We start from the raw sequence: 16,999 nt of genomic DNA, 5'->3' as shown, positions 1-16,999 counted from the left end.
CCAAACATTCGTGAGTGTGTACTTACCAATATTCTTCTGGATCTCAACGACAAAGTGATTCTCTGGGTCGTGGCAGCTGAAGGAAAAAACCTCTTTTTCTCCAGGCTTGATGGTCAACGAGGTTTTATGTCTTTTAGAACTGATGATGTAACAGGGCTTCACTGGCAGAGGTGGGGTCCCAGGCTTTATGAAAACCGTAATGCCACTTCCGTGTGGCAGGGCAATCTCAGAAGCTTCTGGAGGAAGGAGGAAAAACAGAGTGAGCAGGATGATTTATTTAGGTCTCCAAACTTGCTGCCGTCCCCTCTGCTGGTCTAGGAAGGATGCCCTCTTTGACACCTTTGTTCCCTCCCTCCTGGTCTGGGGGGTGGGGGGTGGTCTGATGTAACATGACAGTGTTGTCCTTACAATGGGAAAGAAGCAGCCTATTGCTGATGGGTGTTGACAAGTGTCTCGTTTGCTTTATTAATTTTTCTAAAACTTAAAACCACTAGACCACAGCCTAGATGCTTTGAGCAGTATATGTTCATGCCCTACCTGTGCAGCATTAAATAGCAATCAGAGAAACTGCCACACCTTTTCAATATGACTGTAGACAAAAGTCCACGTACAGAAACTGTCTCTCTCTACAGGGACGTATTTGTTTGCAGAGCTGCTGTCTCCTCCCCTGAGCGCTTCACATGCCCAGTATATATATATATACACAGTAGTGGAGGCTAGGAAAAAAAATTTTTTTTAAAGATTTTATTTGAGAGAGAGAGAGAGAGTGCACAAGCAGGGGGGAGGGGCAGAGGGAGAGGGAGAAGCAGGCTTCCCGCTGAGCAGGGAGCCCCATGTGGGGCTGGATCCCAGGACCCTGGGATCACGACCTGAGCCGAAGGCAGACGCTTAACTGACTGGGCCACCCAGGCACCCCTAACAATTTATTTTTTAAAATCAACTTTATGGAGATAATTTATGTACATTAAAAAGGGCCCACTCCTTTTAAGATATACACGTGACCACCACAACAGTCAAGATATAAGAAATTTTCATCACCCCTAAATATTCCTTTAATGTCCCTTTACAGTCAACCTCGGCTTCTGGTCCCAGAAAACTATCCGTTGCCTGATCCAGAACTTCACAGAAACAGAATCCTACGGCATATTCTCTTTTGTACCTGGTTTCTTTGCTCAGCATGTTTGTGAGTTTAATCCATGTTCCTGCAGAGATTAGTAATGTGTTTCTTTTTACTGCTAAGTAGTATTCCATTGTCCATATAAACTCTGGTTTATTTATCCATGCACCTGTTGAGTGACATCTGAGTGCTTTCTAGTTTTTGACCAGCCATGGGCTTTAATTTTATCAAAACTGCTAGCTGGCATGAAAGTTCTGTGCATTCCCCCACCCGCCCCCATGGGAAGGTATGAGCGCACCTGCGTTCCCCGGGCCAGCAGCTGTGTGTGATCCTATGTTGGGATTTTTGTCAACTTCTTCTTGAACCCCTCCCCCCCCTTGTTCGCTCTGCTCTAGGCTGACCAGCCAGCAGCTCTTTATATAGTAGTGGAAATTGATCCCTCAGTCTGTGATAATGAACTGCAAATATTTTCTCCATTTTATCAGTGAGACCTTTACCCTCTTTGGGCCTCTGTTCCATCGTTTATAAAATGAGGGGGTTGGGCTAGAAGAATTCTACATTTCCTGCCAGCTCCCAGTCTATGATCAGTACCGGACTGAGGAAGAAGTGACTGTGCCACTCTCAACATTCCCGACTACTGCCCGGCAGTGACCCACCGGGATACCTGCTCACTTGCCTTCCCAATTCGGCTTTCAAGCTGGTTTAAGTTTGCATTTTCGGAGCAAAATGTCCTAATCTCTCCAACTTCGGCTTGTACCCCTCTCTGCTTTGGTCACTGTGCTCAGGCCTCCTTTGCCTTCTTTCTTGAACACACTAACCTCCTTCCCATCCCCAGGGCCTTTGCACATGCTGGTCCTGATTCTAAAAACGCTCTTTCTCTAGCAAGAGCTGAGTCCTTTTTGTCATTCCAGTCTCAGCTCAAAGGTCATCTCCTCAGAGCGGCCTTCCCTGAGCAGCCCCCTAAAGTGCTCCCCTCACCTCCCACTCCCAATCTTCCTGCTTTGTGTCCCTCCCTGCTTTAGTCCTTGCCTGACAGCACCGTCTTCCTTGTTCATTTGTTCTTGGTGCCCATGATCAGAATGTGAGCTCCTTCCTACCGTAAGGCAGCAGGAATTTGCTTGCCTTTTTCAGGGGTAGCCTCGGGATCTAGACAGTGCCTGGTGCCTGTGTGGAGGCAGAAGTTACAAGCCTCTCAATGGCTCCAGGGAAAACTCTCCTCTCCATATTCTTGCCTCGGCTGCCTTTGGATATATCTCACAGACATACCACCACCCCCGGATTTCAGTTTGGGCTAATCAATCTTGGTGGGAACCAGGGGCTCCGAGCTTCTTAATTAATAGCTTCAGAGAGAGAAAACACTCTCCGAGGCAGAAGCTTATATATTCCAGTGCTTCATCTTCAAGCAGTGTAGCCATCTAAAATCTTGAGAGAGAGAGAGAGAGAGAGAGCTGGAGGCCCAGGGGTTCTTGAAGACATCAGATTAAAAAGAATCTAGCTCCGTGTTCAGAAACCCAGTTGTCAGACTGCTAGCCAAGCAGTGTATGTCAACCTTGTGTTCTTTTTTCTGCAATCGTCAAAATGTCTTAGCATGCTATTTGCAAAAAATTCTTGGAACACCCAGTCTCGGAAAGTGTGGCACGCTCCCTTGTGGCCTCCAACCCTGGGGCTCCAGCGGGGCTAATTCATGGTCAAGGGAAGCTGCGTCCAGTCTCAGGGCTGCAGCCCGGCTAGCTAGATTATCAATTTCTTCCCCCCCCCTTTTTTTTAAGATTTTATTTATTTATTTGAGACAGAGAGAATGAGAGAGAGAGAGAGCACATGAGAGGGGGGAGGGTCAGAGGGAGAAGCGGGCTCCCTGCCGAGCAGGGAGCCCAATGCGGGATTCGATCCAGGGACTCCAGGATCATGACCTGAGCCGAAGGCAGTCGCTCAACCAACTGAGCCACCCAGGTGCCCCTTCTTCCCCATTCTTATTGCTCCTCTGTGTTTACACCCGTTGGCCACAGCATTTTTTCAAAATTCCTGACTCAGGGGGCACCTGGGTGGGCTCAGTCAATTAAGCATCGGACTCTTGATTTCAGCTCGGGTCATGATCTCAGAGTCTTGAGGTCGAGCCCGCATCGGGCTCCATGTGAGCGGGGATTTTGCTTGGGATTCTCTCTCTCCCTCTCCCTCTGCCCCTTCCCCCCATCCTCCCCTGTGCGCATAAACGCTCACTCTCTCTCAAAATAAAAAAATAAATTAAAAAATTCCTGACTCTACAATGATTATTGTTATTTTATTTTTTTAAAAGATTTTATTTATTCATGAGAGAGAGAGAGAGAGAGAGAGAGGCAGAGGGAGAAGCAGGCTCCCTGCCGAGCAGGGAGCCAGATGCGGGCACTCGATCCCAGGACCCTGGGATCAGGACCTGAGCCAAAGGCAGCCGCTTAACCATCTGAGCCACACAGGCACCCCATTATTGTTATTTTAATTGTTAGACCCTAAGCAGATCAGTAGTTGCCTGTGGGGGCAGGTGGGGGCAGGATGGAGGCAGGGGGTGGGCGGGGGGTGTGGAGGAGCCTTTGTAGGACCAGAGGACCTTCTGTATCTTGACCGTGGAGGTGATTACACATTGTACACAGATGCCGCAATTTATCAAACTGTACACTTAAAATTGGTGAAGTTGATTATATGTAAGTTATGCCTTAATAAACAAAAAAGAGGGAAGAACTCGTGTTAGGAAGATTGTGTTTCTACACAAAGCAGGCACTTAATAAATGAAACAAGGAGTAGTCAGGACCATAGTTAAAATATGGTTTAATAATATTTTGGGGTGGGCCTTGTTTCTCTCATGGTGTGTGTAATATTTTCAGATATCTTTAAATTACATTTCGGGAACAAGGCTGATCTCACCACGATGCCTCTGCTCAGCTTTCCCTCCTGCTTGCAGGCAGGTCGGTAACCCCAACTAATTCTGGGTGTATGACAATCTATTCTATTCTTGATGACAGTCAAAGAAAAAATGGATGACCTTTTTTAGAATTTTTTTTTCTTTTAGAATTTTTGAAATCGTGTATTCATTTCATAAACATTGTCAGGGTTCATCATATGTTCTAGGGGACCATACCTGGTGCAAATGATTTAACGACAAAAATCGCTGGAGTCCCAGCCCCCAGGGAGTTAATAGCCCAGACGAGGGGTTTCTTCTTGTTTTTTTGTTTTTTAAAGATTTATTTATTTACTTAAGAGAGAGAGACAGAGAGAGAGAGAGCAGGGGGAGGGGCAGAGGGACAGAGAGAGAATCTCAAGCAGATTCTCCGCTGAGCGCGGAGCCCGAATAGGGGCTCGATCCCATGACCCTGAGATCATGACCTGAGCCAAAACCAAGAGTCAGATGTTCAACTGACTGAGCAACCCACATGCCCCAAGGCAAGGGGTTTCTAAATGGTCTCTGGAGGGCTTCAGGAATGATGAGGTCCCAAGGTCCAGGACGCCCACCATGAGACATGGGAATCTGTATTGGAAACACTTTGTTTCGTCTGTGGTGGGAGGTAGGGATTCACTTTTACTATTTTTTCCCATATGGAAAGCCAGCTGTCCCAACTCTGGTGATTGAACATACCAATCCTTCCTCCACACATCGCTAATGCTACCTGTTATTTATATTTTTTATTTTGGGTCAAAATAACCCAGATTTTCATTCTAACTCATTTTGCAAACCAAGAAAACTTATGTTTGAAAGGGGGCGATGGCTCACTTCAGGTGAGCATACTTTTATCATCTCACCATGTTCCTTTGTTCTGCTCCCAGGTAGCCAACCCAGCACATTCCACTGCCCAGCCATGGTTCACAGCTCTCCTTCGGTACCCCGCACCAGAGAATCCCCACCCGGCTTCCAGGCTCATCGTCCAGAGGAGACACATGCGCAGTAAAGCCCAAGCCCACCCACCTTTGCAGCAGAAGGGGATGATTTACATGACGGGCTGTTTCCTGGGGTCACAGCCAAGGACACATCACCCACAGGACTGCCCCTCTCATCCTCAATGATGTATATACTAGCAGAGCGGGCGGATGGGGGGTGAGAGGCTAATGACCCAACCATGGACATGCTTGAATTCTGGACTCCCCTTCCCCACCTCCCCCCAGCTCTACCACTCAGTAGCAGAGAGACCCTCACTGCTTGAGTAAAATAACTTGTAACTCATCGCAGATGTTCCGAGGTTGAGAACGAACATGTTGCTTGCACATCTCCCTCTTGTACACTCACCATCATTAATCACACCTTGAAACTGGAAATCCCAACGCTGGAATAAATCTCAGTTGCCCACCACAGCCACCCCCCACCGGGTCAGCGCAGGTGAGTGCTTGACAAATGCACTGTAATTTAAAGAAAGTGGTTGGGTGTTTTCTCCTTTAGCATCTCTTGCTTTTGCCTCCCCAGGAACTTGGTATTTCTCTGGTGTCGTATTTTGGAAGATCTATTACCCGGGTTCCCAGAATCTCAGACAAAGCTCCAGATTCTGGTGTGATTTTGAGGTCTTCCAAGTGGAGAGAAATCCAAGCCAAGCCTTGCGGAAGCAGCGTGTGGGCTCCCAGGCTCTGAGCGTTCGGGCAGGCTCCCAGGCACCGAGCTGGTGCTCATGAATCACACCTCTCTTCTTCACTCTCGTGCCTTCCGACCTCTCCTTATTAGGACAAATTTGCTAGTTTCTGCCTCACCAGTGGCTTCTCAGGTGGGAATTTCCAATTGTTTTAATCACCATTCATTATTCACCATTCATTAATCACCATAGCACAGGATATTATACAAATAGCCCTGTTATTTCTTCTCCCTGCCATCCTATTTCTTTGCAAGGGAAGCACATGCAAGGAAAAGAAACTCAAAGAAGGGGATTCCACCAGATACACACTGGGGAAGTTATTTGCTCTCAGATTTGTCAAGTACAGTTTAAAAGACCGACACACATGATTTAAACATTTTTAGATGGGTCAGAACCAGCTGCCTCAATTCTGGGTGTGGTTCCCTGGGGGGCTTGGCCTCCAGGCACTCTCCATCCACCAAAAATGGACCAAACAGTTCCCAGCAGGGCCTGGGTCCAGCCTGGGCACCCGGAGACACCTATTAAGATGGATGATGCCCTGCAGGAGAGCCCAGGATGTCGAGGGAGACAGAACGCAGAAGCCAAGTGGTATAACCGTGAATCAGCGTAGCTGATCAGTCACTGCCTGCATGGGAGTCAGATTCCAAAGCACATCTTTAAGGGGAAGAGTCCTTCTGGCCAAAACACTCCCCTTCCTCTCTTAGGAAGATGTCTCACTGCACGTCAACATCCCTCTCTCAAGTCTACTGGCTATAGCTGTTGTTTGCTCATCCGTGGAGCGGATCTCTGCTTCTCGGGGTGAGCACCAGACAAAGCAGTGATTCAATTTTAGGTGCCAGGTTTGCAAAATACATTTTGTTAAATTGGGGGTGATCCCTCAGAGCAAGGCACGCTCAGACCATGAGAGCCTGAGGAAGTGACATGAGAAGGGACGGCGCTTCACCTGTCCAAGTCACATCCACCCTGGGGGGGACACTCATGCCGCTTCTATGATCTTCCCTGCTTTTAGTCTTTGCAGAAAGCAGTTGCTGAATTCATGTAAGCTCAGTATACATTTGGCTGTCTGCCCCACCAGACCCCACCTGAGAGTCAGCAACTTGAAGGCACCAAGGAGAGTCAAGGTACTCTGAAGACACTGAGGGTCCGCTATTCACTGTCTAGGGGTGGTGGTCAAGGAAGGCTTCGCGTAGGAGGCCTAACTTAAGATGGGTCTCGAAAAATAAATTGGAGTTTGCCAGCCAGGGCTAGTGAGATGGGTTTCAGGAAGGTTAGGTGGAGGGAACAGCAAGTGTAAAGACACAGAGGTATGAAGAACATGGCTCCCTCGGAGCCACTCCATGGAGTTGTTTTGGCTGGAGGGCAAGGAACATGCAGTAGAAGAGGGGGGGAGACAGAGGCAGGGGACCGGCTGGGAAGGGGTGTGGTCGCGGCCCTGGAGTTGGCCCCCCTCCCCGGGGAACCAGCATAACTTAGCAGCTTTGCATAATGGTTAAGAGCTTAGTTTCTAGAATCTTGACTGCTTGGGAACTAATTCTGGCTGAATCACTCACCAGCTATGTCTCCTTGGGCAAATTCCTTAGCTTCTCTGTGCCTCACTTTCCTCATCTGCAAACGGGGATAATACTGGCATTGTTGTTGTAAGGACTAAAGAGTTAACACCTATGAAGTTGCTTAGAACGGTGCCAGGTAGTGATCAAGGTTAGCTGTTATTATTGTTGATCGTGTAAAGCCCAGGGCTGGGCAGGGACGAGGGGGAGGCAGGTAAGGCTCCCCCTGGGGCAAACTTGAAGGAGGCATTTAGTCTCCGGTTGTGCAAGCGTGAAGGCCTCCTTAGCTCTTCCACGGCTTCCCTGTCCTGGCCCGGCCCTATTCACTGTTTATCAAAGCCTTTCTATTTGTGTTGACTCATGGGACTCCAGCAACCCTTTGTGGCTCAGAGATGTGACCTCACTTCCCCATGTTTGCTGAGCACAGGAAGCAGAGGGGACATTCTGGTTTGACCCCAGCACCCCTGCGCTGCCCACTCTCCTAAATCCCACACTGGGCTGCCCTCTAAGAAGCTGCCAAGGTCAAGTGAGCCAGCAGGTGGGGAGGAAGTGCCAATGTTTTTAGGACACTGACACCCGGGCATCACCACCAACACTGTCGCACCACCAAATTCAGAGTCTTACTCATCCCGTGGGCCTGGGGCAGTGAAGCCTGCGGGCAGAGGCGGGACACCTGGTTTAGACACCCTAAGTCCATCTGGCATCAACTTGGCCAGGTCTATTTACATCCTGGTGAACTGAAGGGAAAGTCTTACAATGGCAGGGAGTCGCCCATCTGCCTCCCTGGGAAGAATTAATTGCTCACATTCACACAAAACAGAACAAGACACAAGTTGCTGTTTCAGGAATTAATCCATCTCCCTTGGCTGAGAAGCCTCTGGAGTCTAGGCACCGGGCATGCCTCCATCATAATTAAAATGAATACCCAACGAGTGATCCTCATGTGCAGCCTCCATGCTTGTATTCAGTAAAAGTATTTCTAAATCCCAGCACCACGCCACAGAGTGGGTTCTAATATCAATGCCCATTTTGCAAACGAAGGAGCTGAGGCTGAGAGCTTAAGCCATCTGTCCAGGCGTATTGGTTAGTAAGAGGCGGGGCCAGGTCCTGTGTCCGAGCAGTCGGACGGTGACCACTCCGCAGAGCTGGCCCTGCCCGAGGAGTTCCACACTCAGCCGGGAACTTCGTGATGAGACTGGTTTGTTCTCACCGCCAGTCCGTCAGGACGGAATAAAGCATGTCCCAGATGCTGGCTCTCCAGGGATCTCCGGGATATCAAGAGGCAAAGATGTTTGTTTAAAATGGCTAAATAGGGCGCCTGGGTGGCTCAGTTGGTTAAGCAACTGCCTTCGGCTCAGGTCATGATCCTGGAGTCCCGGGATTGAGTCCCGCATCGGGCTCCCTGCTTGGCAGGGAGTCTGCTTCTCCCTCTGACCCTCCTCCTCTCATGCTCTCTGTCTCTCATTCTCTCTCTCTCTCAAATAAATAAATAAAATCTTAAAAAAAAAAAAAAAATTTAAAATGGCTAAATAGGCACCCTGCAGTAACTGAAATCATTCGTCATGTCAAAATAATTGGCAACTGTCGCCTGAATTTAAACTTAAGATTTCAAGTTCCCTGGAACTTGAAATGTTTGGGATGTGGTTCCTTTTTTGTGCATCTTTTTGGACAGGTCCCAGAGCAAGGATGCGAGGAAGGGAAATTGGCATGGTTAGGTGCTAATGGTTCTTCTGCAGCTTTGGGGGGGTCTGCCTGGGGCTTGTGGGATGGGAGGCATGTGGCCAAGCTGGTGGCAAAGGAAAAGCGGCCAGGATTCAGGTAGAGAGCACCGGGAGTAAAGGGCTAGTGCCAGGTCTTTAGGGAAAGCACCTGTGGAAGTCCCGACCCGTGGGCTCACTTCCTGAGACCACTGTCAGCAAGACTCAAGAGGCAAAAATCAGACCTCAGTTGAGGAGAAGCTCCCAAATCCCCATCTACTGAATTTCCTTCTCGTTTAGTTGGAGTGGATGAATCTCAACCCGGGCCTCCAGTTTGGTGTGGCAGGGAATGAATGCTCCTGGGTAGAGACTCTCGCCCATTCTTCAGTGGTGTGGAAATCAAGCAGGACCTGATAAGGCACACCACCACCGCCCACCACCACCTCGTCTCCTTTTCCACGCCACCAGCCTCCCCCCCGCAGCCTGGCTGGGACAAAGCAGCCTGCTGCAGGACAAAGGGATGTGGAACGATGGCCGCCCACCAGGCAGCCCCACGAAGACGCTGGGGCAAGGGTGGTGGTCGGGGCCGGGCTGGGGGGATGCTTCAGGCTACTGTGGGAAGTCTGGAGGAAGAGGTAGGTAACGGGACAGGTGACCATTCTCCAGCTCCAAATAGCACGGGCACCTCCTAGCTGAGGATGCTGGGCCACGGGTGGCCACAAGAACTCGCCCACCATGCTCCCATTAGAGCTTACGGGTTCTCCAAAGGTAAGGGTCACACTTTAACCTCATGCGCTAAACACTGCAGTGATCCGCTAGCCTACTTGGACATTGACCGCAGTTAAAAATAAAAGGCCTGGGGATGAATACCTGCCACTTCCCACCAGGGAAAGGGTGGGACTGTGACACAGGACCGCACCGGGGAGGTCAGGGCAGGGAAGAAAGTGGATTCCAGCCACAGGACGCAAGGTAATGATGAGCTGCTGTCCAGCAGGTGCCAGCCTACGAAGAAGAACAAGGCTGGGCCCGCCTTCCTGAGTCACATCCGGGGATTTCAGGGTTCCAAGGATGTCACGTTCCCACCCCCCGGGTGAAAGAGACCCATAGTTCTCTTTAAAATAGTTTACCATTTCCATGGCTCTGAGAGCAATCCTAGAGGACACGGTAACCTCAAGTTCAAAGGGCAATGTTCAAAGCAACCCCGTGGGTCTTCCTAGTCAATCCAATTTGCTGGAACGGTTTATCAAAACAGGGGACTGTTAGGTCCACCCATTCACTTCCTACTCTTAACCCCCAAACTCTTTAGGAAAGAAATTGATGCTCACTGATGCAAGTTGTTTATTTTCTAAAGTAACTGAACGATCCTCTGAAGGGGACACTAGCAAGCAACTGTCTGCAGGGCTTGTGTTTTGAATTATTTCTCTAAAGTGGTGATGCATGTGCAAATCCAAACCTTTCTGCTGTATCCTTCCCTTTTATGATCAAATAAAACACACCCTATGAGAGATGCACTTTAGAGACCCACAACCAGGCTGCCGACTGTGGGGGCCAGAGTCTGGAGCAAATGGATACATTGTTGTATAAAACTTTGGGACTGTGGCCAACCCAAAATGTGGACTTTCACATTTCACTTCAGATTGAATCAAACTGCACCGGATGAAGGAATGATTTCAAAGAGGGCCACAGAGGGACAAAAAGTTGCATCATAACGGACTGAACGTGGGAACTGCAGAATTAAACAACAAACATAACTCAGCTGATGACCGCTGTGAATAATTCATGATATGCTAACATGCTATAAGGCCGGCTTAAATCTCATTTACATTTTATGAAATGTTAAAAAGATTCATTTTGTCAGACTCTGAAGTGTGAGTTACCAGGCCGTGAAAGTCACTAAAGATCACAAGGATGGATGGGGGAAGAATCAGAGGAGCAGATCGAAAAACCCATCTGTATGCATGCTCACGTTTAGAAGCTGCTGGATCTCCAATTTCTTCACTGTTTCAGCCCTAGAGCGCTTTGTTCCAAGGCCTTGCCAGTAGAGATTAGCTGTTCAGGTCCTTTGGATACAAAGTTAGCAGGGAGATGGTTGCACAAGAATCCATACACAAAAGACTACATGTTGTAGGATTCCATTTGTATCAGGTTCCAGAAGACAAAACCAATCTGTGCTTACATGTCAGAACAGTGATAGGGAGACAGGTATTAACTAGGAAGGGGTAAGAGGAACAACTCCCGGGTACTAGAAAGATACACACACATGCACACGTATATATGTGTACGTACATACATATGGAAAATTTATCAAGCTGTATACTTAACATTTATGTATTTTCTTGTATGCCTCAATAAAACAATTTTTAAAACTCAAAAAAAAAAAAAAGGTTATTTGAAACTTGCCCTGATGAGAGGCTCAACCCCCCTTCTCTGTCCTTCTGGGTATGTACCGAACTCAGCCTGAGTCCCATTTTGTGCCTGCAGAGTGCTGGGCACGGGGTCTCATTCACAAACGATTCAAAAATCTCTGCCCTCCAGGTCCTAGACTCTTGCAGAGCCTCACACTTCTGGCTACAACCAACTGTTGTTTGCCCAGACAAAAGCCTGTTGGCCTCGGATTGAAGCCTGAGGGGTCTGAACCAGGCATGTGGTGAGTTAGGCTTGTGGGACCCCGCCAGAGGGACCCTGTGGGGTGTGGCAAGGCTTCCTCTGAGGATAGGGTTAGAAGCAGATCCACTGGTAAGGACATTTACAAAGCAAGCCTCGGGTTTGAAAGGTGCTTCACTGATTTCTTTTCTTTTTTTTTTTTAAAGATTTTATTTATTTATTTATTTGACAGAGAGAGACACAGCCAGAGAGGGAACACAAGCAGGGGGAGTGGGAGAGGGAGAAGCAGGCTTCCTGCGGAGCAGGGAGCCCGATCCTGGGATCATGACCTGAGCCGAAGGCAGACGCTTAACGACTGAGCCGCCCAGGCGCCCCTGATTTTTTTTTTTCTTAATTGTGGTAAAAAAGAAAAAAGAGAAGAGACTACTCACCCTTCCACTACCCACAAATAAACCCCACAAATATTTTTTTCCCATTTTAAAAATTGTGGTAAAGTATACATAACAAACTTTACCACAGTAACCATTTTTAAGTGTACAGTTCAGTGACATTAAGTATAATTATGTTATTCTGCGACCACTGCCATCATCCATCTCCAGAACTTTCCCATCTTCCCAAACTCTGTCCCCATTAAACACCAGCTCCCCGTTTCCCTCCCTCAGCCCCTGGTGCCCACCATTCTGTCTCTATGTATCTGGCTCCTCTGGGGACCTCATATAAGGCATTCAGTATTTGTTCTTTTGTGTCTTGCTTATTTCACGGAGCATCACGTCGGTGTGCTTCACTTCTAAACCCGAGAATTGCTAACCACTGATTTGAATAACAACCAAAAATTGAGCAAAATGACACATAGGCTCCAATTCATACATACACACAATATTCGCTTTTGAGAAGGGGGAGAAATTTTTCTTTAAGCGAAAAATGATGTCAATAACTAGAAAACTCAAACGATGGCAGAAGGGTATGAAAAAGAAGCAGGGGCATTTCTCTGCAAAGTGAGCAGCTGGTCAGAACGTCACTCAGCCTGCTAGCCATCAGCGCTCAGCGACCTTGACCTTCTCGGTGCTGCAGACCCAACGATGGGCTACCATGACCAGCGTTCTAACAGGCCTGCATTCCTTGGCGATTAGGAGCAATAGACAAGAAAACCCTCTTACTTGTCTGAACATAAACCATGAATTGGTTAAACTAAAAATAAGTGTAGTTTCAAATGGGCTTTTCCAGAAGGTTATATGAGCCCATTTCCACCTTATTATTCACCGTCCCTCAAAGCTAATGTTAAGAGATGAGGTTGGGAGGACAACGGGGAAATGCTTCATTATTAAACATCTACCTTTGATTTAGTTCAGCCTGCAGCTTTGAAGAGCCGCTCCTGGGGGAGCAGGGAGGGGCAGCAGGAGAGAAGGTTTTATTAAAGCCTGACCTGTGCTGGGGGCCACTTGAGTCTTGCCTCCATCACTCAGCCTGAGGCGCGTAACACTCCCTGCCTCATGAGCCAAGTCTCTCCAGTCATCCCTGGGGCCATGCTTGGCTGCGCTACTTGGGAAAAGCCATCTCACTTCTTTAAACTGTAGGGTTCTCATCTGTACTATTTGGCCCCAAACATTGACTATGCGGGACTTCTACAAGTACTGCAGTGACACCATATGTGTAAAGTGGAAAGAACAAGTCCGTGCTGTTGGTAGGCCCTCATCTAGAGATGGCCGCCATCACCTCCATCCCCCCCCAGAGGGGACAAAGCCCCCGAGCCTCTGAACCCTCTGGTGGGCAGAATTTCAAGATGGCCCCAAAGATGTGCGCTGTGTATGTTCTCTTCCCCTTGAGTGTGGGAGGGACTCTGAATATTATGGGATATCACTCACGTGATTAGATGGTGTTGTAGGGCCAGGTCAACACTATCCTGGTGGGCCTGACCTAATCAGTTGAGCAATCTAAAAAAGTCTGGGCTTTTCCTGGAGAAAGAGAATTGAAGTGTGAAAGGAATTCGACTGGTAGAGGTGGATTCTCTGTAGCTGGTTTTGAAGATAGAGGGGGTCACGTGGCAGGGAGTGTGGGTGCGGGAAGCTAATTGCTGTGAGCAGGCTCAGCTTTCAGCTATTGAGGAAAGGGGGACCCCAGACGTATGGCCACAAAGAACTGAATTATGCCACAACCATGTGAGCTTAGAGGAGGACCGGAGCTCTAGATAAGAACACAGCCTGGCCAACGTCTTGATTTTAGCCTAGGGAGACTGAGCAGAAACCCATCCACATCATATCTGGACTCCTGACCTACAGAACTATGAGCTAATTAATGGGTGCTGTTGTAAGCCACTAAATTTGTGATGATTTGTAATGCAGCAGTAGAAAACTAGTATAGAACTTGTAACCAGATGGGGTTCCAGGCAGGACCTGCTGAGCTGCTCAAGGAAAGGGGTTTGGATGAGTATACGGTATTGTCTAGGACATGGATCCTTCCCTTCTTCTTTTTTAGAGATTTATTTATTTAACAGAGAGAGAGAGAGAGAGACAGTGTGCGGGGAGGGGCAGAGGGAGAGAAGCAGACTCTGCTAAGCGCGGAGCCCAACGTGGGGCTTGATCTCACAACCCTGAGATCATGACTTAAGTGGAAATCAAGAGCCAGATGCTTAACTGACTGAGCCACCCAGGCGCTCTGGAGCCTTCCCTTCTGAGCTGAGTTACCATTATGGTGTTATGTCAAGTGGACAGCTTTTCTGGAAGTGTACATCCACGAGGATGTCTAACCTCATTGTATTTACTGTAAAACTTGAGTGTCCAGATGCTGGAAGGTGACGGGGAGAGGGGTGGAGGAGTGCATCAGAGGGAAGCTCATGCCGTGGTCGAGAGAGCTCATGGCTGGTCATCTCACCTGGCCCTGTGGGCAGAGCAAGAGCAAAAAGAGGGTCCTCAGATGAAAACCAGACATCAGGGAGAGAGCCAGTGGGAAGCCTGGCCTTAACACCCCAAGAGTCCAGAAGTGTTAGGCTGTGTAGGGGCTGGCCAAAGCTGGGGGCTGGTGGGAGGTGGCCTCTGGGAATGATGGCCATAACCTACCACCCCGACGTGTTCGGCATCTGCCACCTGCCAGGTACTTCCTATACATATCCTTTAGGTAAACTGTTCACATTCACAGCTGGGAGGATGCACGGCTGAGATCCAAACCCAGGACTGCCTGACTCCAAAGCCCACACATGGTTGCTGCTCCAAGATGTCCACCCTCAAGGTCACAGGCTGCTGGGCAGCTGGGGCCCAAGCGTTTGCCCCAACCGCAGCTAGGGAGGGACCTGCTTCACTGTGTAAGCACTCAACACCAACGCAGAGAGAAGGATCCTGTTTGCTTTTCCAACACCCACTCTGAATATCAATGCTGCCCTTTGCCCTAGTGCAGACAGAGGCCCCTGTGACGGTACACTATGTTTGGTAGGGAGGCAGGAGCCTAGCCATCCAAAACAAGCCTGTTTGCCTAGTTTGAGCCCCTCTCTTGGCCTGTCATCTTGCCCCCCTCAGAGCCCTGATCCCAACTCTCCTCATGAACGACAAGTCCTGGGCAAGGGATGATGTCCGCTCCTGCTGTCATCTCTGACGTCTCCCCGCCCTCCTTCCCTACCTTCGTTCCTGATACTCTGTCTGGAGGATGACCACCGGCTGACTCACCCCTCACTCCAGATTTGCCGCAACCAGAAGGACAGACGGCAGCATTTGCAGCCAGGGCATCAGCCTTCACCAAGTGGCAGCCGAGAGAGGGGTGAAATGGGTCTTTGGGGGGCCTTAGGGCTGCCAGTTTCTTAACTGCAAAGACCCAAACTCTTGGTTACTCGGGGGGACATAACCGGGGAGGGTGGGTGTATCACCTTCGCAGGAGCCAAGACAGCCAACTGTCTGAATCTCTTGTTTTAGGGATTAGGGATCAGTACCTCTTGCTGTTATCGATGTTTCCAGCATTCTTAAAGGGCAGGGGGGTGTCAACCCACACAGCCTGGCTCGGACAATAAGTCTCCGAATGAAGCTCTCTCAAATGACCACAGGCCAGGTCAACAAAGTGATTTCTCTGGCAAACCCAGGGTAAAACAGGTCAGCAAAGGAAGGCTGCACACTTCAGGATATCTTTGGGGCCAGACAGACACATGCTTTCCTCACCCACAGGGGCTGGGACGGTTCCCAAGAGGTGTTATGTCAATGAGGAGGGCCATTATAGAATACGTTACATTAGAGCATGGTGATTATGGGAGGTGTTATGTCAACAAGATCAACCGTTATGGAAGATGTCTCATCACTGAGGAGGGCCACTAGAGAAGAACGGTTGTTACGGAAGGTGTTATGTCCATGAGGATGGATGTTGCAGAAGATATTGACATGGAAGGTCTTAAATCAACAAGAATGGATATTATAGGGGTTCAACCATCCTGGAACAAATTCCATCAACAAGGATGGTCATATTGGCACCTGGAGGGCGCCAGTATTGGGACTAGCCAGTGATCTCAAGGTCATTAGGCTAAAAATTCAGGGAGATAAAAAACAAGGTTGAGGGACCAAGAATGCTGAGATGAGGGTTTTGAGGAGCCTCGCCCCAAAGCACATCGTGTTGGCAGGTGAAGAAAACAGCAGATGGTTATTCCTGAAAGGGACAGAAGAGACTGTAGTTCAGAGCACTTTCCTTTTCATGAACCATCTTCCTTCCTTACTGCAGGAGTTGGTCCTACTGCCAAGTGCTATTAACAAGGAAAGAAGAGGAGGATGGGAACAAAACCAGCTAGAAAATCCCAGAGCAATGAGGCATTTAATCCTCATTCAACTATGTTCTGTTTTGCTCCTATAGCTGGGTCTCCAGTTATACATCATATATCGAAGGATCATTATTTTTATTTAAATTCCGGTTAGTTAACATACAGTGTAATATTAGTTTCAGGTGTACAATATAGTGATTCAACACTTCCATACATCACCCAGCGCTCATCACGACAAGTGCGCTCCTTAATCCCCATCACCTATTTCCCCCATCCCCCATCCACCTCCCCTCTGGTAACCAGCAGTTTATTCTCTCTCTCGGTTTAACTCTCTCTCCCCCCGCCTTTGGCTTGCTTGTTTTGTTTCTTAAATTCCACATATGAGTGAAATCATATGGTATTTGTCTTTCTCTGATTGACTTATTTCACTCAGCATAGTATTCTCTAGCTCCATCAATGTTGTTGCAAATGGCAAGATTTCATTCATTTTTATGACTGAGTAATATTCCATTGTGTGCGTGTGCATGTGTGTGTATGATATCTATGTATCATATATCGATAAATAAGATGTAGTATAAATATGTATATGTGTATATGTATATACCAACCACATCTTCTTTACCCATTCATCAATCGATGGATACTTGAGCTGCTTCCATAATTTGGCTGTTGTAGATTATGCTGCTATAAACATCAGGGTGCATGTATCCCTTTGAATTAGTACTTTT

The 16,999-nt window shown here is 48.3% G+C and overlaps 1 protein-coding gene across 2 annotated transcripts in view; it reads right to left on the bottom strand.

The window, feature by feature from the left end:
* The window catches only part of CDCP1 (CUB domain containing protein 1), a 59,933-nt gene that overhangs the window by 30,672 nt on the left and 12,262 nt on the right, over nucleotides 1–16,999 (bottom strand). For both annotated transcript variants that reach the window (XM_021683232.1, XM_044921822.1), the window contains exon 2: nucleotides 27–236. In XM_021683232.1, the coding sequence (XP_021538907.1) occupies nucleotides 27–236 (210 nt within the window). The remainder of the gene's footprint in view (nucleotides 1–26; nucleotides 237–16,999) is intronic.

This window comes from Neomonachus schauinslandi, chromosome 1, assembly GCF_002201575.2.
Source record: "Neomonachus schauinslandi chromosome 1, ASM220157v2, whole genome shotgun sequence".
Taxonomy (NCBI): domain Eukaryota; kingdom Metazoa; phylum Chordata; class Mammalia; order Carnivora; family Phocidae; genus Neomonachus; species Neomonachus schauinslandi.
The sequence above is the reverse complement of the archived record's forward strand: the minus strand, read 5'-3'. Positions and strand labels throughout refer to the sequence as shown.